Source organism: Engystomops pustulosus, chromosome 11, assembly GCF_040894005.1.
Source record: "Engystomops pustulosus chromosome 11, aEngPut4.maternal, whole genome shotgun sequence".
NCBI classification, from domain to species: domain Eukaryota; kingdom Metazoa; phylum Chordata; class Amphibia; order Anura; family Leptodactylidae; genus Engystomops; species Engystomops pustulosus.
In genome coordinates this window covers 24,602,181-24,624,987 of record NC_092421.1, presented here as the reverse complement: position 1 = coordinate 24,624,987, position 22,807 = coordinate 24,602,181, and the positions used below count along the sequence as shown (strand labels likewise).

General features: G+C 44.4%; 1 protein-coding gene across 39 annotated transcripts in view; it reads left to right on the top strand.

Moving 5' to 3' along the window:
• The window catches only part of SORBS1 (sorbin and SH3 domain containing 1), a 247,761-nt gene that overhangs the window by 163,208 nt on the left and 61,746 nt on the right, over window positions 1-22,807 (top strand). For 33 of the 39 annotated variants that reach the window (XM_072130585.1, XM_072130583.1, XM_072130584.1 and 30 more), the window contains 5 exons: window positions 1,637-1,700; window positions 16,398-16,472; window positions 19,804-19,857; window positions 20,155-20,284; window positions 22,104-22,218. In XM_072130585.1, the coding sequence (XP_071986686.1) occupies window positions 1,637-1,700; window positions 16,398-16,472; window positions 19,804-19,857; window positions 20,155-20,284; window positions 22,104-22,218 (438 nt within the window). The remainder of the gene's footprint in view (window positions 1-1,636; window positions 1,701-16,397; window positions 16,473-19,803; window positions 19,858-20,154; window positions 20,285-22,103; window positions 22,219-22,807) is intronic. The other 6 variants (XM_072130608.1, XM_072130591.1, XM_072130579.1 and 3 more) reach the window with 1 other exon arrangement.

Below are 22,807 nucleotides of genomic sequence, written 5' to 3'. Positions count from 1 at the left end.
CAAAATGGATTAATGACAAGTTATACTAAATTCTATTCCCAAAAAACTTTATATCAATCTACCCAGTTCAATCTATTACATGCCGAACACAGAGTAGACACCATGTCTGCCATAACATATTCTCTTTAAAGGAAATCTACAATTAAAGCTTTCTAATACCCAAGTTGTCTTGCAATTCTTAGAACTTTCAAGATCACTGTGTGCTGTACAGGAATGGAAACTGTCTTGATGATATCTAAAAGCTTAAAGGAAATCTACCATTTGTTTTTATGCATTGTGAACTAAACATACCTTGAAAATGCTGTAGCTACACGGATGCAGAAACATATCTTGTTTAATCCCTGAACTGAGCAGTTTTGCTGAAAAATCTATTATAAAATTATGATAATGAGGCTCTGTCGCTCCTGTGGCTGTCCTGCCACTCTCCTCACCCTAATTATGCACTGCTCCAGCCTTGTCCTGAACAAACATAAGCCAAGAATATGTCATCACTGTGTTGTCCCTGACAGGTTGATTAGTCCTGTCTGGACAGTTCAGGAAGCTTCATATAATGTGTTTATGTATGGCAGCCAGCAGCACCCAGCTTTCCCAAGGTCCTTAATTATATAATTGTTTTTTTTAAGCAAAACCACTCAGTTCAGGGATTAAACAAGATATGTTTCTGCATCCTTGTTGCTACAGCATTTTCAAGATATGTTTGGTTCACAATGCATAAAAACAAATGGTAGATTTCCTTTAAGCTTTTAGATATCATCCAGAAGGTTTCCATTCCTGTACAGCACACAGTGATCTTGAAAGCTCTAAGAATTGCAAGACAATTTGTGTATTAGAAAGCTTTAATTAATATAAATTGATTAACTTTCTAACGTTGAATACAAATGTAAACTTTTATGACTCCTTACTAGCTATGTAGACCTTGCTGCTACAGATACATAATGCATTTTCCTTATTGCTTACACTACTACATTTTCTCTTGATTCTGGGTAAATTGAAAACCTGATTATTGGTAAATTGACCATAGACCGGAGAATTGGGGAATTGATTCCTGCTTTGAGCTCACCAACAACACCAGTAATATATTAGTTGTAAGCCTGCCTGTTGCCTGCGGCTCTTCCTCCACCGCCCCCCCCCCTTCCATTTGGTAGAAGGAGACGTAGAAGCTTGTCTGTACAGAAGTTTCCATTGAATGCACATAACTCTGCTCCCACTGCTCTTAGTAATAGTAAGTACTGTACATATTCTGCTGAAGAGCTCCTGTATTTGCACTGCAGAGCATTTAACCTGGAGCAATACATGAAGAGGAACACTGCATTTTAGGTATGGCTCCCACTTATTTGCGGACATGTATTCTAAGACATAAGGGTAGGGTAGGCTGCACACATGATATGTAGGAGAAGTATTACTTACAAATACTGTCTTGGGCCTTGTACACACTTTCATTAACTGGTTACAGAGTGAGACGTACCCTCTTTGTTTTCTTTTACTGGGCTGCCTGATTTTGGGACTCTATTCCCAATTAATCAAATATTGTTACTGCTTTTCCCTCATTGCCATATATGTGATAATATATTACGGTACTTATTCTTCTAATAGTAAATAAATACCTTCACTTAATATAACATTGTATCTCCTTTAGAACACAGAACGATCAAAGGACTGGTACAAGACCATGTTCAAGCAGATCCACCGGCTAAATAGAGGTAATGACTGAGATGTAGATACATGTAACTAATTGTTATTGGTTGGATTGATTGATTGACTATGGATCATTTGACTTCTACATTTAGTGCAGCCTCTTTATGTGATTGATTACGGTAACTGGTTGTAACGCGTTGTCAATTTTTTTTTTTGTAAAAAGTATCATAGTTTATCGAAAAGGGATTCATAAATAGTGTTGTATGCAGGGAAAATCTGTATGTGATAAGTTGCAGGGGCGTAACTACAGTGGTAGCAGCCATAGCAACCACTATGGGGCCCACAGTGTCAGGGGGCCTCAGCATCCAATCTGACACACTAAAGAGTGGAGGATGTGCATCATTATATCCATATTGTGCTGCACTTTGTACATCATAATATGTATCTAACATATATGTGATGTATATAAGCTGCATCTGTGATGTATATATGTTGTATGTGTATACGGTGTATGGCGTCTGCATATACTGTATGTGTGTATATATGCTGTGTGTTTGTATGTGTCACTGTATGTGTGTGTATATGCTCTATATGAGCATATGTGCATAAGTGTATAAATGTGTGATTGTAACTGGCATGTGTGAGTATACAAATATGTATAATTTTTAAGTGGGAAGGGGGGCCCCATGCTGAAGCCTGCTATGGGGCCCTGCCACTCCCATTTACGCCACTGATAAGGTGCATTTCCAGTTCCCCTTGTGATCCTTCTATTGGGTCCTTTTATTCTTAAAGGGAACCTATCAGGGTGATTTGGGACACTAAACCACCCACGGGTCCTTATGGAACTGTGGTTTAGTGTCCCAAATCGCCCTGACCGGTCCTCTATAAAACCCTCTCAATGGTAACTTGTCTTCCAAAATACTCTCTTTATGTGGACATCTGTTTCTCAGTAGATCACCCGCAGCTCCACCCTATTTATGCACTTCACAACTTTTGAGCAGAATCCTTTATCGTTGTGTCCTTTCTGTTATGTTCACTGTCCTCTTGCTCTGTCACAAGTGATTTACAAAGTAATTATCTTGGTCATTAGAAATCTAATTGTGTTTTAATGCCGCCTGGTTGCTGATACGCTGTTTACAGTTTTTAGGCACCAGGCCATTAAACTAGAGAATGCCCTCTTATCTTTAATAAATCACAGTTGTTTTTCCGCTGCAGGAATGTCTGACATAACTAATTAATTTGAAGACTTTATCTGTGTGCAATTAAGTATTAGCCAGAGATAAATGTGTGCGCAGATGTCACGGACCGCCACGTCGTGGTAATTTACTGGTCCAAAGCAGCGGAACTTGGCCCTGCCGTTACACTTAAGATGTTTAATGTTAACCTTTAGATGAGACTCATTGGCTACTTATTTTTTATTTTGCGGTCTTATTTCATGAGAATAGATTAGTTGATGTCACGATGTACATGTTATCCTATTTTAGGTTTATCACATATTGTATTAGTTCCAGTTAATAGCGTGATCTCTTGTCCGCTCTTAAAAACTGGAGTGGACTGTTTAAGTTTGGATATGATTCTATGGGGTCCCCATGAATGGTTAAAGGTTCTCAAATTTGAATCCCCTAGTTGATGCCTACACAATAAAGATAATTTGTAACCCCTTACTTTACAATTTTAGTCAGCTTTATTGCTGTTTTGGCTCTATCACTCCCTAGACAGGTGAGTGTAAAATTCTAGAGTGTGGGCGGGGACTCTCGAAGACACTACATGATTCTTCTGTGCTATGAGATGCTTTGTGCTGACAATGTGCTTAGATTTTCATAGTACAGGGTTTATCTACACTTTTTTTTGTTTCTAAACATTCTACTAGTATCTGACACATAGGAAAGGAGACATGAGACAGATCAGAGATGAGAGATGATGAGATCCATGAGAAGGATGTAACACACAATGACACTCTCAGCTCTGCTCCCTCACCTAATCAATAAAATACACAGCTCTTTTATAAAGACCTTATCTGTCTGTAGATAGTAGAGTAAGTCTCTGCTCGCTGGCAGGAAGTTCCCGTGTCTGAGCTGGTCTTGTAATGCAGGAAGGGGGGGGGGGGGTGGAAGGCAGGAGGCATAGAGCCCTGCAGTGTGTAGACAGGAGAAGTTATTCATAAGAAGAATCCGACCATAGTCAGAAGATTTATGGTCATATCCAGGGACAACCAAAATTGTAAACACCAGGGCTGATAGAGACTGGTTGGAATTATATATATGATATTCTGTATTTTTGTTAATAACAGTATAACAAAATAACATTTTGCAATTCACTGAGTATATTTAAGAATCTTGTCTTCGTGGGAATACCCCTTTTAGTCTCTCAGCATCCCTTAATTCACAACTTCACTTTTAATGGCAGAGCAGCAGGTCTATTGCTCCCTACTCTTCATTAAGTTTAAACTGTATTGGCATTCTAAGGAATGCAGTAGTTTAAAGCACATGCAGCATTTCCCAACACATTGGCGCAAATTTATCAAAAACAGTGGGCAGAACGGTGGCTTCGGTGGTTGGCACTACAGTCCTGCAGCCCTGCAGCGCTTGGGTCCTGGGTTCAAGTTCGTATGTTCTCTCCGAGTTTGTGTGGGTTTCTTCTGGGTCTGGGTCACTCCAAAACATTCCCATTGGGGGCCTCAAATGATTTGGCAAGCTCTGTGTAGCGCTGCGTAATCTGTGTGCGCTATATTAAGGAATTATTATAATAACACTGCAAAACATTTCTTTCAGACTCGCTAAGTGTGTTGCACAATCCGACTGTGCACCGGAACACCCCTTTTTGTGCAGAATTTTGCGTCGGGTATAGTGCAGCCACGACAGAAAAATTATAAATATTAAATACATATAAAACCAGTTATCACAATAAGCCCAACAGAAAACTGGCAGCGGGGCTTTAGCAAATCTGGGCCATGATGTTTTTTTTTTTGTTGTTTTTTTTATATATACAATATTAGCAACCTGTTAAAACCTGCATTCCTCCACTAGGCACCCTGATCTTTGAGGATGCAAACACTTGTTGTGTGTGGTGCATTATGGGCAAATCCAACCTTGGGTGTTTGCCTACATGTCAGATGTGGTTGCTAATCTTTCCTTTAAGGGTTTACAGCTAAAGTTAAACAATTATGGGGGGAATTTTTTACTGCTCCTACACCAAAAACAATGGATTTGTGCCACAAACAGTCTTTAATGCCTTCCAACACATTTATTAAGGCCTCTAAACCTTTCTTTGGCCCTTTCCAACTCATCCAAAAAAAGAGGGTGTGGCTTATCAAAATGGGGGTGGTCTATAAGAAAAGGGGTGTGGCCATATAGATATTAGTCTGTCGGACCATGCAACACATTTAAGGAAATTTGTTTGTAATGTAGCAATTTACACTACACATACATACCTTCCTAGCAATTCCGTCCCGTATCATAAAAGCTTGACAAGCTGGGTACCTGTAAAAAAACAAAAAAAGGACTTAAAAAAATATGCTAATTAGCCTGGGGCGCTCTGTGTAGGTCACACAGTGCATCTCTCGTCTAATAATTATGCAATTATGCAATTAGAGGATTCTCACATCATGGGGCTTGCAGGAAACTGCCATCAAGACTTGTATGTACCACCTTCTAATGTGTCCTGCCACAACGCTCTCACTGCTGGGTGCAATCTCATTTTAAAAGAAAGTCTTCATTGTTTTGCATGAACTAAGCCAACAAGTAGAAGGTGTAAAACTAGAGCAACGGAGACTAGACAGCCCGAAATCGAGACAGATTTATCTTTGAGCACATTGATGAATCTTTCATCTGGTGCAAGCTAAGACTGTCTAGACTACCGTAGTCAACTTTTGGACAGTATAAGTGAATATGCCCCAATCTATCACTGTGTTAGGATCCAGTAGAACCGTGAGCTCTACTTCACATGCTGAACTCAACAGCCTCACTTAGGTGACATACAAAAAGTTTGTGTGAATTGGCGCCAATCACAGCTTGTGCTTGCTATAGCAGGAGATTGTAAGATCTTATTTTATCCAAAGATTCCAAATGGTAAAATCGTTGAGAGGAATCATGAAATAAAAACTTGCATTCATGGTAATACCCCTTTAATAGTACAAGGAAAGATAATGTTATTATAAATAAAGCAGCTTTGTCCACTTCTTCCGACCCTCCACCAATACAATCTTAAAGGGTTTGTCTAGTCACTTCAAGTTTTCCCATACCCACAAGATAGGTTATAACTAGAGATGAGCGAGCACTAAAATGCTCGGGTACTCGTTATTCGAGACGAACTTTTCCCGATGCTCGAGTGCTCGTCTCGAATAACGAACCCCATTGAAGTCAATGGGAGACTCGAGCATTTTTCAAGGGGACCAAGGCTCTGCACAGGGAAGCTTGGCCAAACACCTGGGAACCTCAGAAAAGGATGGAAACACCACGGAAATGGACAGGAAACAGCAGGGGCAGCATGCATGGATGCCTCTGAGGCTGCTTAATCGCACCATTATGCCGAAATTATGGGCAACAGCATGGCCATGACAGAGTGACAGAATGAAGCTAGATAGCATGTAAAACATCCAATAATTGACCCTGACACTATAGGGGACGGCATGCAGAGGCAGAGGCAGCGGCAGCAGGCTAGAGAGTGGCATGGCGACATACCCTAATTGGACTCAGGCTTCAAACCAATGGGTGTCAGAGAGGAACCAAAGGAGGTGAGCAAGAAGCGCTCAAATAATATCGGTACATGATAAAAGTTTGCCAGTATATTTTGTGGATTACACAGCAGGGTGGCGACAAAGTTAACATGGAAGCCATGAAAACAACCCAAAATTCTGCCTGACACAGCTCGTTTGATAAGGGGACCATGTATGCTTACAGTTCATGCCAGTCGCTGCACTGGCTGCCAGTCTCCTTTCGAATACAGTTTAAAATAATAATAACCCTCATCCATAAAGCTCTGTATAATGCTGCACCCCCCTACCTCTCCTCTCTTATCTCAGTCTATCGCCCAACCCGTGCTCTTAGATCCGCCAGTGATCTTAGATTAACCTCTACCCTAGTGCGGACCTCCCACTCGCGTCTCCAAGACTTCTCTAGAGCTGCACCAATTCTATGGAATGCTCTGCCCTGGACTATCAGACTAATACCTAACCTCCAAAGTTTCAAACGTGCTCTTAAAACCCATTTCTTTAGGCAAGCCTATAACACTCATTAACTGCATGAAGTTTTAACTCTTCTACTAACCCGTCCTGTGTCGTCCTCCCATCTGTTATCCAGCAACCAACAGGCACCAGACTTCTCTGCAGTCCCATTCACCCTGGACCTGGTATATAAGATGACGGCTGAGTGGTTCAAGCGACAGCAATTCCATTTATTATATTTTGTTCTATTCCCTAAGAAGAATGGCTTGACCGTTAAATATTCTTTTACCTCGTGTTACCCCATCATCTTCATAAACCGTAAGCTCTGGCGAGCAGGGACCTCACTCCTGTTGTTCCATACAAATGTTGTGCTCTGTTACAATACATTTGTATTTGTTTCCTATGATTTGTAAAGCGCTACGGAATATGATGGCGCTATATAAATAAAGATTATTATTATTATTATTATGGAGGCAGTGAACTAGTAGTAGATTAAAGGTGCTGCAACTATGTTAGTTGGATCTTGGGATGGAGCTGGCGCTCTGCAGCCAGGCGAGCTTTTGCCAATCCAAGCCCCTGTCTCTAGGCTACTCCCCAAACAGCACTTCTAAGAACCTTTTGTATAAGATCAAGTGTAGTAGCGTTCTTATAAGTTTAGGATATGGCGGGTGAGGGGAATGTAAACAGATGCGCAAGAAGCGCTGAAATAATATCCCTAGATGGTAAAAGTTTGCAAGTATATTTTGTGGATTACACAGCAGGGTGGCGACAAAGTTAACAACTTTGATGTGGAATGCCCTGTAATAGCTCTTGGGCGGTGTGCCTTTTATCGCCTAGGCTCAGCAGTTTCAGCACCGCCTGCTGTCGCTTAGCGACGGCACTGCTGCTGTGCCTAGAGCTACCGACTGATGGCGCCATGCCCACGGATGGTAATTCGGAGGAGGAGGAGGTGGAGGAGGGGTGGGAGGAGGTATAGTAGGCCTTTGAGACCTGGACCGAGGTAGGCCCCGCAATTCTCTGCGTCGGCAGTATATGACCAGCCCCAGGGTCAGACTCGGTCCCAGCCTGCACCAAGTTAAGTGTAGTAGCGTTCTTATAAGTTTGGGATATGGCGGGTGAGGGGAATGTAAACAGATGCGCAAGAAGCGCATGATGCGCATGGAGCTGGCGCTCCGCTGCCAGGCGAGCTTTCGCCAATTCAAGCCCCTGTCTCTAGGCTACTCCCCAAACAGCACTTCTAAGAACCTTTTGTATAAGATCAAGTGTAGTAGCGTTCTTATAAGTTTAGGATATGGCGGGTGAGGGGAATGTAAACAGATGCGCAAGAAGCGCTGAAATAATATCCCTAAATGGTAAAAGTTTGCCAGTATATTTTGTGGATAACACAGCAGGGTGGCGACAAAGTTAACAACTTTGATGTGTAATCCATGAAAACAACCCAAATTTCTGCCTGACACACCTCGTTTGATAAAGGGACGATGTATGGAGGCAGCTATATGGACGACTTTTGGAGGTAGCAATGGAGACAACGTGTGGAGGCTGCTATGGAGACAATTTAATTTGGATAGTGCCTGTATGTGGCAGTCCCAAACATTTTTCAAACCAGAGGAGCAGGTAGGTGGCCCTCCAGTAAAATGGAATAGATTGAGTGCCTGTATGTGGCAGTCCCAAAAATTTTTCAAACCAGAGGAGCAGGTAGGTGGCCCTCCAGTAAAATGGAATAGATTGAGTGCCTGTATGTGGCAGTCCCAAAAATGTTTCAAACCAGAGGAGCAGGTAGGTGGCCCTGCAGTAAAATGGAATAGATTGAGTGCCTGTATGTGGCACTCACAAAAATTGTTTCAAACAGAGGACCGGGTAGGTGGCCCTCCAGAAAAATTAAATGCATGAAGTACTATAGCAAGAGCCAGTGGGCCCTGTCAAAAAATAGCCATTTTCCTCTGCTTTACTGTACAAAGAGGAGGAGAAGGAGGAAAATGAGGAGGAGGAGGAGTGGATCAATTATTCAGGTTGAGCTTCCTTCACCTGCTGGAGATTGGAAATTCTGAGAAATCCAGCCTTTATTCATTTTAATAAGCGTCAGCCTGTCAGCGCTGTCAGTCGACAGGCGTGTACGCTTATCGGTGATGATGCCACCAGCTGCACTGAAAACCCGCTCGGACAAGACGCTAGCGGCAGGGCAGGCAAGAACCTCCAAGGCGTACAGCGCCAGTTCGTGCCACATGTCCAGCTTTGAAACCCAGTAGTTGTAGGGAGCTGTGTGATCATTTAGGACGATGGTATGGTCAGCTACGTACTCCCTCACCATCTTTCTGTAAAGATCAGCCCTACTCTGCCGAGACTGGGGACAGGTGACAGTGTCTTGCTGGGGTGACATAAAGCTGGCAAAAGCCTTGTAAAGCGTACCCTTGCCAGTGCTGGACAAGCTGCCTGCTCGCCTACTCTCCCTCGCTACTTGTCCCGCAGAACTACGCACTCTGCCGCTAGCGCTGTCAGAAGGGAAATACTGTTTCAGCTTGTGCACCAGGGCCTGCTGGTATTCATGCATTCTCACACTCCTTTCCTCTGCAGGGATGAGAGTGGAAAGATTTTGCTTGTACCGTGGGTCCAGGAGAGTGAACACCCAGTAATCGGTGCTGGAATAAATTCTTTGAACGCGAGGGTCACGGGATAGGCAGCCTAGCATGAAATCTGCCATATGCACCAGAGTACCAACGCGTAAGAATTCACTCCCCTCACTGGCCTGACTGTCCATTTCCTCCTCCTCCAACTCCTCCAACTCCTCTTCTTCTGCCCATACACGCTGAACAGTAAAGGACTCAACAATGGTCCCCTCTTGTGTCTCACCAACATTCTCCTCCTCTTCCTCCTCATCCTCCTCCACCTCCACCTCCTCCGATATGCGCTGAGAAACAGACCTGAGGGTGCTTTGGCTATCAACAAGGGAATATTCTTCCCCTGTCTCTTGTGACGAGCGCAAAGCTTCCGACTTCATGCTGACCAGAGAGTTTTTCAACAGGCCAAGCAGCGGGATGGTGAGGCTGATGATGGCGGCATCGCCACTGACCATCTGTGTTGACTCCTCAAAGTTACTCAGCACCTGACAGATATCAGACATCCACGTCCACTCCTCATTGTAGACTTGAGGAAGCTGACTGACCTGACTACCAGTTCTGGTGGAAGTTGACATCTGGCAGTCTACAATCGCTCTGCGCTGCTGGTAAACTCTGGATAACATGGTCAGTGTTGAATTCCACCTCGTGGGCACGTCGCACAACAGTCGGTGAGCGGGCAGTTGGAGGCGGCGCTGCGCTGCCCTGAGAGTGGCAGCATCTGGGCTGGACTTCCTGAAATGCGCACAGATGCGGCGCACCTTCGTGAGCAAATCAGACAGATTGGGGTATGTCTTGAGGAAACGCTGAACTATCAGATTTAACACATGGGCCAGGCATGGCACATGTGTCAGTCTGCCGAGTTGCAGAGCCGCCACCAGGTTACGGCCGTTGTCACACACAACCATTCCCGGCTTGAGGTTCAGCGGTGCCAGCCACAGATCAGTCTGCGCCGTGATGCCCTGTAATAGCTCTTGGGCGGTGTGCCTTTTGTCGCCTAGGCTCAGCAGTTTGAGCACCGCCTGCTGTCGCTTAGCGACGGCACTGCTGCTGTGCCTAGAGCTACCGACTGATGGCGCCGTGCCCACGGATGGTAGTTCGGAGGAGGAGGTGGAGGAGGGGTGGGAGGAGGAGGAGGCATAGTAGGCCTGAAACACCTGGACCGAGGTAGGCCCCGCAATCCTCGGCGTCGGCAGTATATGAGCAGCCCCAGTGTCAGGCTCGGTCCCAGCCTCCACCAAGTTAACCCAATGTGCCGTCAGCGATATATAGTGGCCCTGCCCGGCAGCACTCGTCCACGTGTCCGTGGTCAGGTGGACCTTGTCAGAAACGGCGTTGGTCAGGGCACGGATGATGTTGTCTGACACGTGCTGGTGCAGGGCTGGGACGGCACATCGGGAAAAGTAGTGGCGGCTGGGGACCGAATACCGAGGGGCGGCCGCCGCCATGAGGTTGCGAAAGGCCTCGGTCTCTACTAGCCTATAGGGCAGCATCTCCAGGCTAAGCAATCTGGAGATGTGCACATTAAGGGCTTGGGCGTGCGGGTGGGTTGCACTATATTTGCGTTTCCGCTCCAGCGTCTGGGGTATGGAGAGCTGAACGCTGGTGGATGCTGTGGAGGATCGTGGAGGCGACGATGGGGTTTTTGTGGCAGGGTCCTGGGCAGGGGGCTGACTAGCAGCTGACACAGGGGAAGGAGCAGTGGTGTGCACGGCCGGAGGTGAACGGGCTTGTTGCCACTGAGTGGGGTGTTTAGCATTCATATGCCTGCGCATACTGGTGGTAGTTAAGCTAGTAGTGGTGGAACCCCTGCTGAGCCTGGTTTGGCAAATGTTGCACACCACAGTCCGTCGGTCATCCGGTGTTTCCTTAAAGAACCTCCAGACTTCTGAAGATCTAGCCCTCGCCGCAGGAGCCCTCGCCACGGGAGCTTCACTAGTTGACACATTTGGCGCTGATGCACCAGCTCTGGCCCTGCCTCTCCGTCTGGCCCCACCACTGCCTCTTCCAACCTGTTCTGGTCGAGGACTCTCCTCCGTCTCAGAAGCACTGTGTTCACCCGGCCTCTCAACCCAGCTTGGGTCTGTCACCTCATCATCCTCCGATCCCTCAGTCTGCTCCCCCCTCGGACTTCCTGCCCTGACAACAACTTCCCCACTGTCTGACAACCGTGTCTCCTCATCGTCGGACACCTCTTTACACACTTCCACTACGTCAAGAAGGTCATCATCACCCACAGACTGTGACTGTTGGAAAACCTGGGCATCGGAAAATTGCTCAGCAGCAACCGGACAAGTGGTTTGTGACTGTGGGAAGGGTCCAGAAAACAGTTCCTCAGAGTATGCCGGTTCAAATGCCAAATTTTCCTGGGAGGGGGCAGACTGGGGGGGAGGAGGCTGAGGTGCAGGAGCTGGAGGAGTGGCGATTTCGGTGACATGGGTGGACTGCGTGGAAGACTGACTGGTGGTGGACAAATTGCTCGAAGCATTGTCAGCAATCCACGACATCACCTGTTCGCACTGTTCTGGCCTCAACAGTGCTCTACCACGAGTCCCAGTAACTTCAGACATGAACCTAGGGAGTGTAGCTCTGCGGCGTTCCCCTGCTCCCTCATCAGCAGGTGGTGTCTCACCCCGCCCAGGACCACGGCCTCTGACCCCTGCAGTAGTTGGACGCCCACGTCCCCGCCCTCGTCCTCTACCCCTAGCCCTCGGGTTAAACATTTTTAAAATGAGAGTTATAACTTTATTTTTTTTTTTACTTTTTTTGTTTTTTTTTGTGTGTTTTTTTTTTTTTGTGTTTTTTGTTTTTTTTTGAGTTTTTAAAACCAAACAATGCTATCCTATTGCTATGGCTATTTTCTAGCCAAGTATCAAAGCACACTACTATGCCAGATGAGATGACACTGAGTTAGTGCCTAATTGAAATCCAACCCCTACTAAATTTTCCCACTTCGGTCTTTGCTATGGATATGTGCGTCACTAAGCGCAGAACACAGCGGTCGCAAGTCTCACTACAAATTGCTCAGAATTGGCTAGTACATGCACTGCAGAAAGTACAGCCACCAGCAGATCAACCAGAAATCAAATATATAGAACGCTACTGTATGCGTAAGTAAGCTCTTTGTATTCTCCTATGGCTATTTTCTAGCCAAGTATCAAAGCACACTACTATGCCAGATGAGATGACACTGAGTTAGTGCCTAATTGAAATCCAACCCCTACTAAATTTTCCCACTTCGGTCTTTGCTATGGATATGTGCGTCACTAAGCGCAGAACACAGCGGTCGCAAGTCTCACTACAAATTGCTCAGAATTGGCTAGTACATGCACTGCAGAAAGTACAGCCACCAGCAGATCAACCAGAAATCAAATATATAGAACGCTACTGTATGCGTAAGTAAGCTCTTTGTATTCTCCTATGGCTATTTTCTAGCCAAGTATCAAAGCACACTACTATGCCAGATGAGATGACACTGAGTTAGTGCCTAATTGAAATCCAACCCCTACTAAATTTTCCCACTTCGGTCTTTGCTATGGATATGTGCGTCACTAAGCGCAGAACACAGCGGTCGCAAGTCTCACTACAAATTGCTCAGAATTGGCTAGTACATGCACTGCAGAAAGTACAGCCACCAGCAGATCAACCAGAAATCAAATATATAGAACGCTACTGTATGCGTAAGTAAGCTCTTTGTATTCTCCTATGGCTATTTTCTAGCCAAGTATCAAAGCACACTACTGTCAGATGAGATGACACTGAGTTAGTGCCTAATTGAAATCCAACCCCTACTAAATTTTCCCACTTCGGTCTTTGCTATGGATATGTGCGTCACTAAGCGCAGAACACAGCGGTCGCAAGTCTCACTACAAATTGCTCAGAATTGGCTAGTACATGCACTGCAGAAAGTACAGCCACCAGCAGATCAACCAGAAATCAAATATATAGAACGCTACTGTATGCGTAAGTAAGCTCTTTGTATTCTCCTATGGCTATTTTCTAGCCAAGTATCAAAGCACACTACTATGCCAGATGAGATGACACTGAGTTAGTGCCTAATTGAAATCCAACCCCTACTAAATTTTCCCACTTCGGTCTTTGCTATGGATATGTGTGCCACTAAGAGCTAAACACAACGGTAGCAAGTCCCCCTGCTAATTCCTCACAAAATGGTACTAGATGCAAATTAAAATAAAAAAAGTAGAACGTTATTGTAGCCCTAAGAAGGGCTGTTGGGTTCTTTGAGAATCACTCCTGCCTAACAGTAAGCTAATAGAACACCCTAACGCTTTCCCTGACCAGCAGCAGCTCTCTCCCTAGCGGCATCCAGACACAGAATGATCCGAGCAGCGCGGGCAGCGGCTAGTCTATCCCAGGGTCACCTGATCTGGCCAGCCAACCACTGCTATCGACGTGTAAGGGTACCACGTCATGCTGGGTGGAGTGCAGAGTCTCCTGGCTTGTGATTGGCTCTGTTTCTGGCCGCCAAAAAGCAAAACGGCGGGAGCTGCCATTTTCTCGAGCGGGCGAAGTATTCGTCCGAGCAACGAGCAGTTTCGAGTACCCTAATGCTCGACCGAGCATCAAGCTCGGACGAGCATGTTCGCTCATCTCTAGTTATAACTTAATGATAGGGATGTAGGGGTCCTAGCGAAAGGACCCTCACAAATCGCGACAATGGGTGTCTGTTGAACCCCCAGTCATGAGATCATGAAGCTTCCTCTCTATTTATCTCAATGGCACTGACATAGATGGCCGAGCACAGTACTTGGCTACTTCCATAGCTGCCATAGACATTTGTCTGATCCATACATGTAGGGTACAATGGATCCTAGTTCTCATGATCTGTCAGGCCCTGACCACTGTGATCTCCACTGATCGGAAACGTATCCCCTCTCCTGTGGATAGTGGATAAACCTGTAGTGTAGACAACCCCTTTGTTTGCGAATTGTTTTGGGAGAGAAAATGTCTTTCAGCTGTCCTTGCTCCATAGGGGATAGGAGGGAGTATGACCACTATCAGTACCAGTGGTACTACCATTAGTACTGAGTGGTACCAATGCCGGGTCACCTTCCCTAAACGCTTTGACAATTGCTGCGTCTTAAAGCAAACCCGTCGTCCGAAATTGGCCAAATAAACCACTCCCATTATGTTATCAAGCAGCTGAACATCTTCTAGATCATGTTTCTTTCATGGCCTGGTGTGGTGGCATCATCCCGAAAATCGGCTTTGAAGTGACGTGTAAATTGGTTTGACGAAGTCAAGGAGGCGGAGGGTTTAACACTGAAGTCAAGCTTTCCCTACCACAGAATGCCCCTTCGCTGTGATTGATGGCCCTGCATCCACATACCTCAATTACCAGATCTCCTGAAGTCCAGCTCATGATGTCAATCACAGGGGAGGAGGTGTTCAGAGGCGGGGAGAGCTTGACTTCAGTGTTAAACTCTCCGCCTCACTGACTTTATACAACCACTTAACACCTGAGCTCAAAGTTGATTTTCTTGATCCCACCAAGCTGGGCTATGAAATAAACATGATTTAGATACTGCTCAGCTGACAAAATACTGGTCAAAGTTTAGTAGGCCAATTTCTGATGACCGGTTCCTCTTAAAGAGACAGATGCAATTGATTACCAGGGCAGCACAGGTATAGTTACTAGAGATGAGCGAGCACTAAAATGCTCGGGTGCTCGTTACTCGAGCCGAACATTTCCCGATGCTCGAGTGCTCGTTTCGGGTAACGAGCCCCATTGAAATCAATGGGAGACCCGAGCATTTTTCAGTAAAATGACAAACTGAACGAGCACAGTGAAAGAACACAGTGCAGAACAGATTGCAGATGTTCGGGAACATTTGCGATCTGTTCCGGAGACACGCGTGCAGAACGGTGTTCTCCGCAATAGTATTTGAAGAACAATATGTGTGAAGAACAACTTGCAGATGTTTGGAAACATCTGCAAGTTGTTCTTCACACATATTGTTCTTCAAATACTATTGCGGAGAACACCGTTCTGCACGCGTGTCTCCGGGACATCTGCGATCTGCTCCGGAGACACCCGTGCAGAACGGTGTTCTCCGCAATAGTATTTGAAGAACAATATGTGTAGAGAACAACTTGCAGATGTTGCCAAACATCTGCAATGTGTTCTTCACACATATTGTTCTTCAAATACTATTGCGGAGAACACCGTTCTGCACGCGTGTCTCCAGAACAGATCGCAGATGTTCCCGAACATCTGCAATCTATTCTGCACTGTGTTCTTTCACTGTTTTATTCAATTAAACAATTAAATTAAATGTTTTATGTTTATCTTTTTACTGTTCTTCACTTTTTTTTTTTAATTAAATGCTCGTTATCGAGCAGGGCAAATACTCGGCCGAGCAACGAGCCGGTCCGAGTATGCTAATACTCGACCGAGCATCAAGCTCGGACGAGTATACTCGCTCATCACTAATAGTTACCTGTCATACTGTGCTTTTTTATTTAGCAATGTAACATGACTTGGGTATGTCAACAAATTATAGTCTATGGGGTCTGTCAAAATATTTTGGTTCAGTAGGTATTTATGTGATATGTTATAAAATGGAACATGTAATGTGAGACTTACTAAAAGCAAACTGGACATAAAACCCCCAATCGATAAAGACCTGCTGGTAGCTTAGTTTCTTAAACTTATATATAAACCTTATAAGTTCCATTTACCGGTAAGTTGGTTATAGATTTGTAAAAGTACATAAATAGCTAAAGGTGATTTTGAGCTCCTGCAGACTATAGATTTGTTAGCTTTCTAGTACTCGGTACATGCTGCAGGATATTACACAGGCAGGATTTTAGTTTGAGAATCACTACAGTTCAGCAATGTTTGTGGGCCGCTTGTACACATGATGTTAGTCTATGGATTCCAGAAATACTTCTCTCTTGTGGGGGTTTCGCTCATTCCCAGTCCGTGAAACTTCTTTCTTTATTCCTTCAATGTAACTGCTCATTAGATTCTCCCGATGAAAACCCTTACACCCCAACTTACATATTTCCTGAGCTTCCTGACGTCAAGCCTCCAGCAGAAGGTACCTGAGGACCGGCTTGAGAAGTGAACTTGTGTTTGCTTATGTAATCCCCGCAGTCAGTCTGTGCTATTGTCTGACTGTGCCCGCTTTCATAAAACAGGGGTCATTGCTTAATATTTTCTAACATATTAATGGTTTTTGTTTTGTGTGATCGCCGTAACTCTATTAAGAAGACGGTCATTATCTTGTAACGTGTTCTAGCAGGAAGGCCTGTGTCTTTAGTTCTGAAACCACAATATAGTGCAGTGGTGGCGAACCTATGGCACGGGTGCCAGAGGTGGCACTCTGAGCCCTTTCTGTGGGCACCCAGGCCTTCACCCCAACACAGAGCTTGCCAGCTAGGACTCAAGGCTTTCTCATGTGGTCCAATACAGCCCAGGACGCACCATTTTAAAGCAACATTCTTGGCTGCCAGGACTACAGGAGGAGCGGAAAGGGCTGGATAGAGATGGATTGTCATTGGAGCTCCTGCTCTGGGTACCCGAATTCATCCTCTTCAGGGCACCCTGGAGGGAAGCTACAATCCAAATTTCTCCATCTTTCAATTGTATTGGTGGACACCAATACGATTAAAACCTGTGATGCAGCAGGGATCAATAAGTTACTGCTTAAATTGTCATGTTGGCACTTTGCGACATACAAGTAGATTTTGGTTGTAGCTTGGGAACTCTGTCTCCAAAAGGTTCGCCATCACTGATGTGCTGCTACTATGGTTGGCATTATATAGTCACCATGTATAGTAATACCATAGGTACATGTATATTTGCTGTTCTGTGCTGCTTTTCTCTGCTGCAGAGATCAATCCTTATACTCCTACCTACCAGTTTCCAGTATCTACTCCTAGTCCTAGCTCTGAAGGTAGTTGCAAAGATTAAAACTGACCATACACTTGAGATATCAGAATGTGACAAACACCAACCCAACACAGATTTTTATGGTTCTGCCATCATTGTCCGGACACACCATAGAAGTCGGCAAATCTGCTGATTTATCACTTTTATTTGAGCAGGTACCTTTAAGTATTTTAGGCTTTCTGAAATCTCTAGCATATGGCCAGTTTAAGAGAATTATTTCTGCACTAACTTTTTTTTCACCTCTTTTAGGCTTGATTTGGGTATTGTTTGCCCGTGATAGATGTGGTGTTGCTTTGGGGGTGGTGTCTGTGATGTTGCATGCTGTAGTAATAACATTTAAGGCAAATATGGACCGTTCAGAATTTATTGCATCTCAATTTCATCCATGTAATTCCTGTCATCAGCCACAGAGGGCAGTATAGGAAATACAGCAGAGGAAGAATTCTGTTTAGTGTATCTTGTATGTGGTTTACACGTTCTGGTTTTATTTTTTATTTTTTTTGTATTGTTTTTTTATACCTTTTTATGTGAGAATGATCAGATAAGAGGAAGAGGAAAAAACATACTGGGGGTCATTACTAAGGGCCCAATTCGCGTTCGCCGATTTTTCCTTAATTGCCCCGGGGTTTTGGCGCACGTGATCGGATTGTGGTGCATCAGTCCCGGCATGCACGCAATGGAGATCGGGGGTGTGGCTGTAAAAAACCCAGATGGATTCTGAAAAACCATCGCATTTAAAAAAAAAGTGTTGCTCAACAAGCGCTTACCTTCACCCACGATAGCTTGGTGAACTTCAGTGCATTCCGATGGTCCTCAGCGCAGCAGCAACACCTGTTGGACGTCGGAGGAACTGCCTTTGTGAATCCCGGCCGGACCCGAATCCACCGCAGAGAACGCGCCGCTGGATCGCAAATGGACCGGGTAAGTAAATCTGCCCCACTGTACTTTTTTGGGACTGGTATTGAGTATGGCGATCAATATCAATCCAGTGGGGTCTAACACTTGGCACCCCTGCTGATCAGGATGATTAAAGGAGCTATGACAGTTTAAAGGGAACCTGTCACCAGGGACTCATTTTCACTAAAGACAGGTTGTAGAAGCTTATTACACCTGCAGTGCACATCTGCCTCTCTGTCATTTCTAAGCGTTTGCATTACAATATAATTGTGTGTTATAACTTACTCTTGCATCCTGACAGAATCCTTGGGTAGTCACAGGGGTTGGGCTTTGGTTTGGATGCATTTCAAAAAACAAGATGTGACTTGTCTGAGCTGCAGGCTGCCTCCATCTTTGTGCTCCTGTACAGCTCTGTTCCTCCCCCACTTATGTCAGGCTGACCAGGCTGTGACCTCTGAGAAGGAGCAGGAGATGGAGCAGTACAGGAGGGGGCCAAGCTCTGAGGAGTGAGTAACACAGACTAGGCACATGTTGTTTTTTGAAATGCAACCAAACCAAAGCCCAGCTCCTGGGACTACCCCAGTATTTTGTCAGGGTGCAAGAGTAAGTTATAAAACACAATTATATTGTAATACAAATGCTTAAAAAAGGCAGATTTGCACTGCAGGTGTAATAAACTTTTGCAACCTGTCTTTAGTGAAAATGAGGTCCCTGGTGACAGGTTCCCTTTAAAGGGCATCTACCACCAGGATGAATGACTGTATGCAAATGAACCTGAGGGGCTCCAGGCTTCATAGGTGTTAATGGAGCTTGGAGCCCCCTCGAGACTCATTTGCATACAGTCTTTCATCCTGGTGGTAGACGACCTTTAAATAGTGCCACCTGCACCACCACAATGACTTGTTAACTCTGTTGATGCCCTGTTCCTATTCCTAAATCAGGGAAATGAGTGTGTGAGCCCCAATAGGGACAAGGTCTGATGTGAATAATTTCGATTTCTGTCCAGCGCTCGGGAATATGTTGTCGCTACATAAGCAGTGAGATATAAAATACATTTCTAATAAGCACTGATTGTTTATATACAGGATTATGATTTCACAATTCCCTTATATAATCTTTCAAGCAGCCTCTCTACTACTACAATTTCTCTCTAGTATAGAAACCGCACTATAGTTATAGACCTAGAACAAGCCCATGTGTTCCATCCTGAGCAATCTTCTTAATGTAAGGATCGAAGGTCATCGGTTCGTGGGTTGTGGTGCCTCTATCCCCCTCCTCTAATCTCTAAGGCATCTGCCTATGTTGATTTCTGCACAATGCAGTCCTGCAGTCATATCCCATGTGAATGGAGGTTCGGATCTCCATGTGAACATCATGGTCTGAATTCCGGAGCTTTGTAACCTGGTCACTCAAGTAGAGATTTGTAATCATGTTCTATATGGAACAGTTATGTAGCATTCTTTAATGTTTCAGATGTGTGCTAATGACTCTTCAGAGGCTTCTTGCTGTGATAGATTTATATCATTTTAGATCTGCTATACAATGTTTCAGTTCTTTAAAAATATTGATTTATTTTACAGATGAGGAATCAGATTCTTATCCAAATTATGGGCGACATTCATACATAGAAGATGGTAAGAAATACAAGTTTTGCATGGTTCTCTATTGAATGCAGTGCTATATTACAGACCGTCACAAGGTGGCGATGTTGTACGCATGACTCAAATTTTTTTCTATGAAAACACAGAGGATGGGAATTTTTGGGGCTAGAATTTTGGATTTGCCAGTGGAGTTATCTTATTTCCTGTAAAGACAGATTTAGGCTGGGTTCTCATCGGTGTTCATTTGGAAAAATTTTATAGATTAGCAAAGTTATGTTTTTCTATATTGTAAATCCTCCCAACATTGACTTTTTTCTATTGTTATGCCAGGAAAATCTCAGGCTTCAGTACCTCGATCAAAGAGTGAGATGGATAACATTGACCTAGACACAAACGTCCGCAGATCTGTTACTTTACCTCTACCAACACGCTCCTCCTCACTTAAGCCAGGTCATGAAAGGTAAGACCTAACACAAAAATGTTCATCAGATTTTAGGGGGGATCTTTAGGAATTAAAGGAATGTTCTAGGAGTTTTTCTTTGTCCTTGGAATAGGTTATTAATAATCAGAACATCCCAGTGAGTACAGATGTTGTGCCACAGGCTGGTGATGTTATTACCACTGGTAACATGGACAATGCATGGTTCAGTCCCCTTCAAGTGTTTGGCTCCAGGCTGCAATATCAAAAACAACCACTATACATATGTACGTCACATAGAAGAAGCCACAACATGCATCTTGAATCTTCTAATAGGAGAACAGTACAGACATGTGGCAACGTGATATCAATCACCAATCCTAAATATGGGTTGAAAATTTCAAAAACTGACCCATGTAACCATACCCTTGAATGTGCAATCTCCAGGTTTTATCTGGATGTGGAACTCTCCAGTACACTCCTGTGTGAGATCTCTTCACTGAAAACAGCACAGCTTCTCTCCTCTGTAAGAGCAATTTCAGGCTTCTGGTTACATATTACAGCAGAGGAAGTTTGAATGTAGAGATCAAAGTCCAGCTACAACCTAGAATATCAATGTGTTTGTTTACAATCCTTCTGCCACTAACATTATACACAAGCATTTGATTAAACAAATCTCTAGGACCAATACCTTTTTTAAGGTCACAACTGCTGATAGACTCCCTTTTAAAGTTTTCCATGTTCAGAGATCCCTACGAATGCCAGAGAACCATAAAGATGGATACATTGTATTTGGCTCCTTTTATTAGTATTTACTAAAATTTTTAAAATAAAAAAAAAAACGATTTCTTTTCCTTTATGAAATCTATTATTTCCGGATCCTCCACCCATCGCTATTCAATTACATCCATAAACTCTCTCTAAACCATAGTTTGTAGAAAGTTAAAAGTTTTCCTATAGAGTCCTTTGCTTCCTAATACTTCTCCTGCCAGCACCAAGCACATGGGATTTAATTCTCCAAAATTTTTAACTTGAATTTAATGGAGAGAATCCATCAGACAGTACATGGTGATACTGACGTGGACCTGTATGGCCTCTTAGGAACACTCGTGCAGAGGCGTAACTTGAGGGGGTGCAGAGGGTGCGGTCGCAATCGGGCCCAGGAGGTTTAGGGGGCCCTTATGGTGTCACTTTCCCATATGAGAAGACTGTTACTATAATCCATACATTATAGTCAGGGGGCCTGGCACAGACTTTGCACTGGGGCCCATCAGCTTCTGGTTACGCCACTGGACTCATGTATTGTCGTCTTGCCAGTACAACTTGGGATACATAATTTCTTCTCACAATGCTCTGGTACAGGCACATATTTCCATGTAGGATTTGTCATTTTTTGGCTACTTGGCATGAGTATAGAGTTTTAAGTCAGCCATATCTGGGGTTGCGACATTCATAGATTGTTCCAGAGTTAAAAATAAGTCTGTACGTTATTAGAAGGTTGCCGGAAAGGGTTAATCAGGCCTCTCCCAGTCCTCAGATGGCCTGGCCCTTCACCAAGGAGAAGTATCCAGGGAACAGAATAAGAAACATCTGCGTATCTGACTGCAACACGTATTAGTTTGGGTCTGAGGTCATTGACATTCTACTGTAGGGAACGGGGCGATTAGAATTTCTATCTGTTCCGTCACATTCAAGAACACAAATAAGAAGGCAAAAAGTGTCCACAAACTCAAGCAGATTCCCTGCCTGAAGATGGAAATGCCGGGACGGAGGATTAGCTGCCCTGGAGTATTTCCATCCAAAACACATGTTTCCCTAGTAACAGGGAGGTTTCACGCTTAATTGCTTTCCTTGTCCTCAGGAATGATTGGGATCCCCCAGACAAGAAGGTCGACACCAGAAAATACAGAGCGGAGCCAAGAAGCATTCATGAGTACCAGCCGGGGAAATCCTCTGCCCTCGTCAATGAGAAGATGGTAATGTAATTCACAAGCCGGGGCTTAGTGTTATTGTGTGTGTGCACAGGGTCACGGTGGACGTTGTTGTGTTACTAACAGCGAGCTGGACCGGGACTGAACCTCAGTGTAGGTATTGGGCTTTCCAGGATGGTCTAGATCCATGATCCACAGGGGTGTGACTTGAAGGGTTGCGGTTGCACCAGGGCCCAAGAGGTTTAGGGGGCCCTTATGGTGTCACTTCCCCATATGAGAAGACTATTACTATAAAGCATACATTATAGTCGGGGGCCCGGCACAGACTTTGCACTGGGGCCCATCAGCTTCTAGTTACGCCACTGATGATCAGGTCTCTAGGATGGGGGTCAGCCCTCTATAAAAAGTGACCGTCCCTCCAGCGTCTTTGTAGAGACTGTGTAACCTGTCTTACTGATAATAATCTGTGCTCTAACATGATCTCTAGTGGTTTATTGATATTTCTGATGTTGATCATGTATAGTGTATTATGGGGGAAAAGCTGTGTAATGCAATGTGTGTCATTTGTCTTGTGCCGCTAAGTATTAACTCTTTTTTTTTCCCAATAACTGCATATTTCTATATTATACTTGAC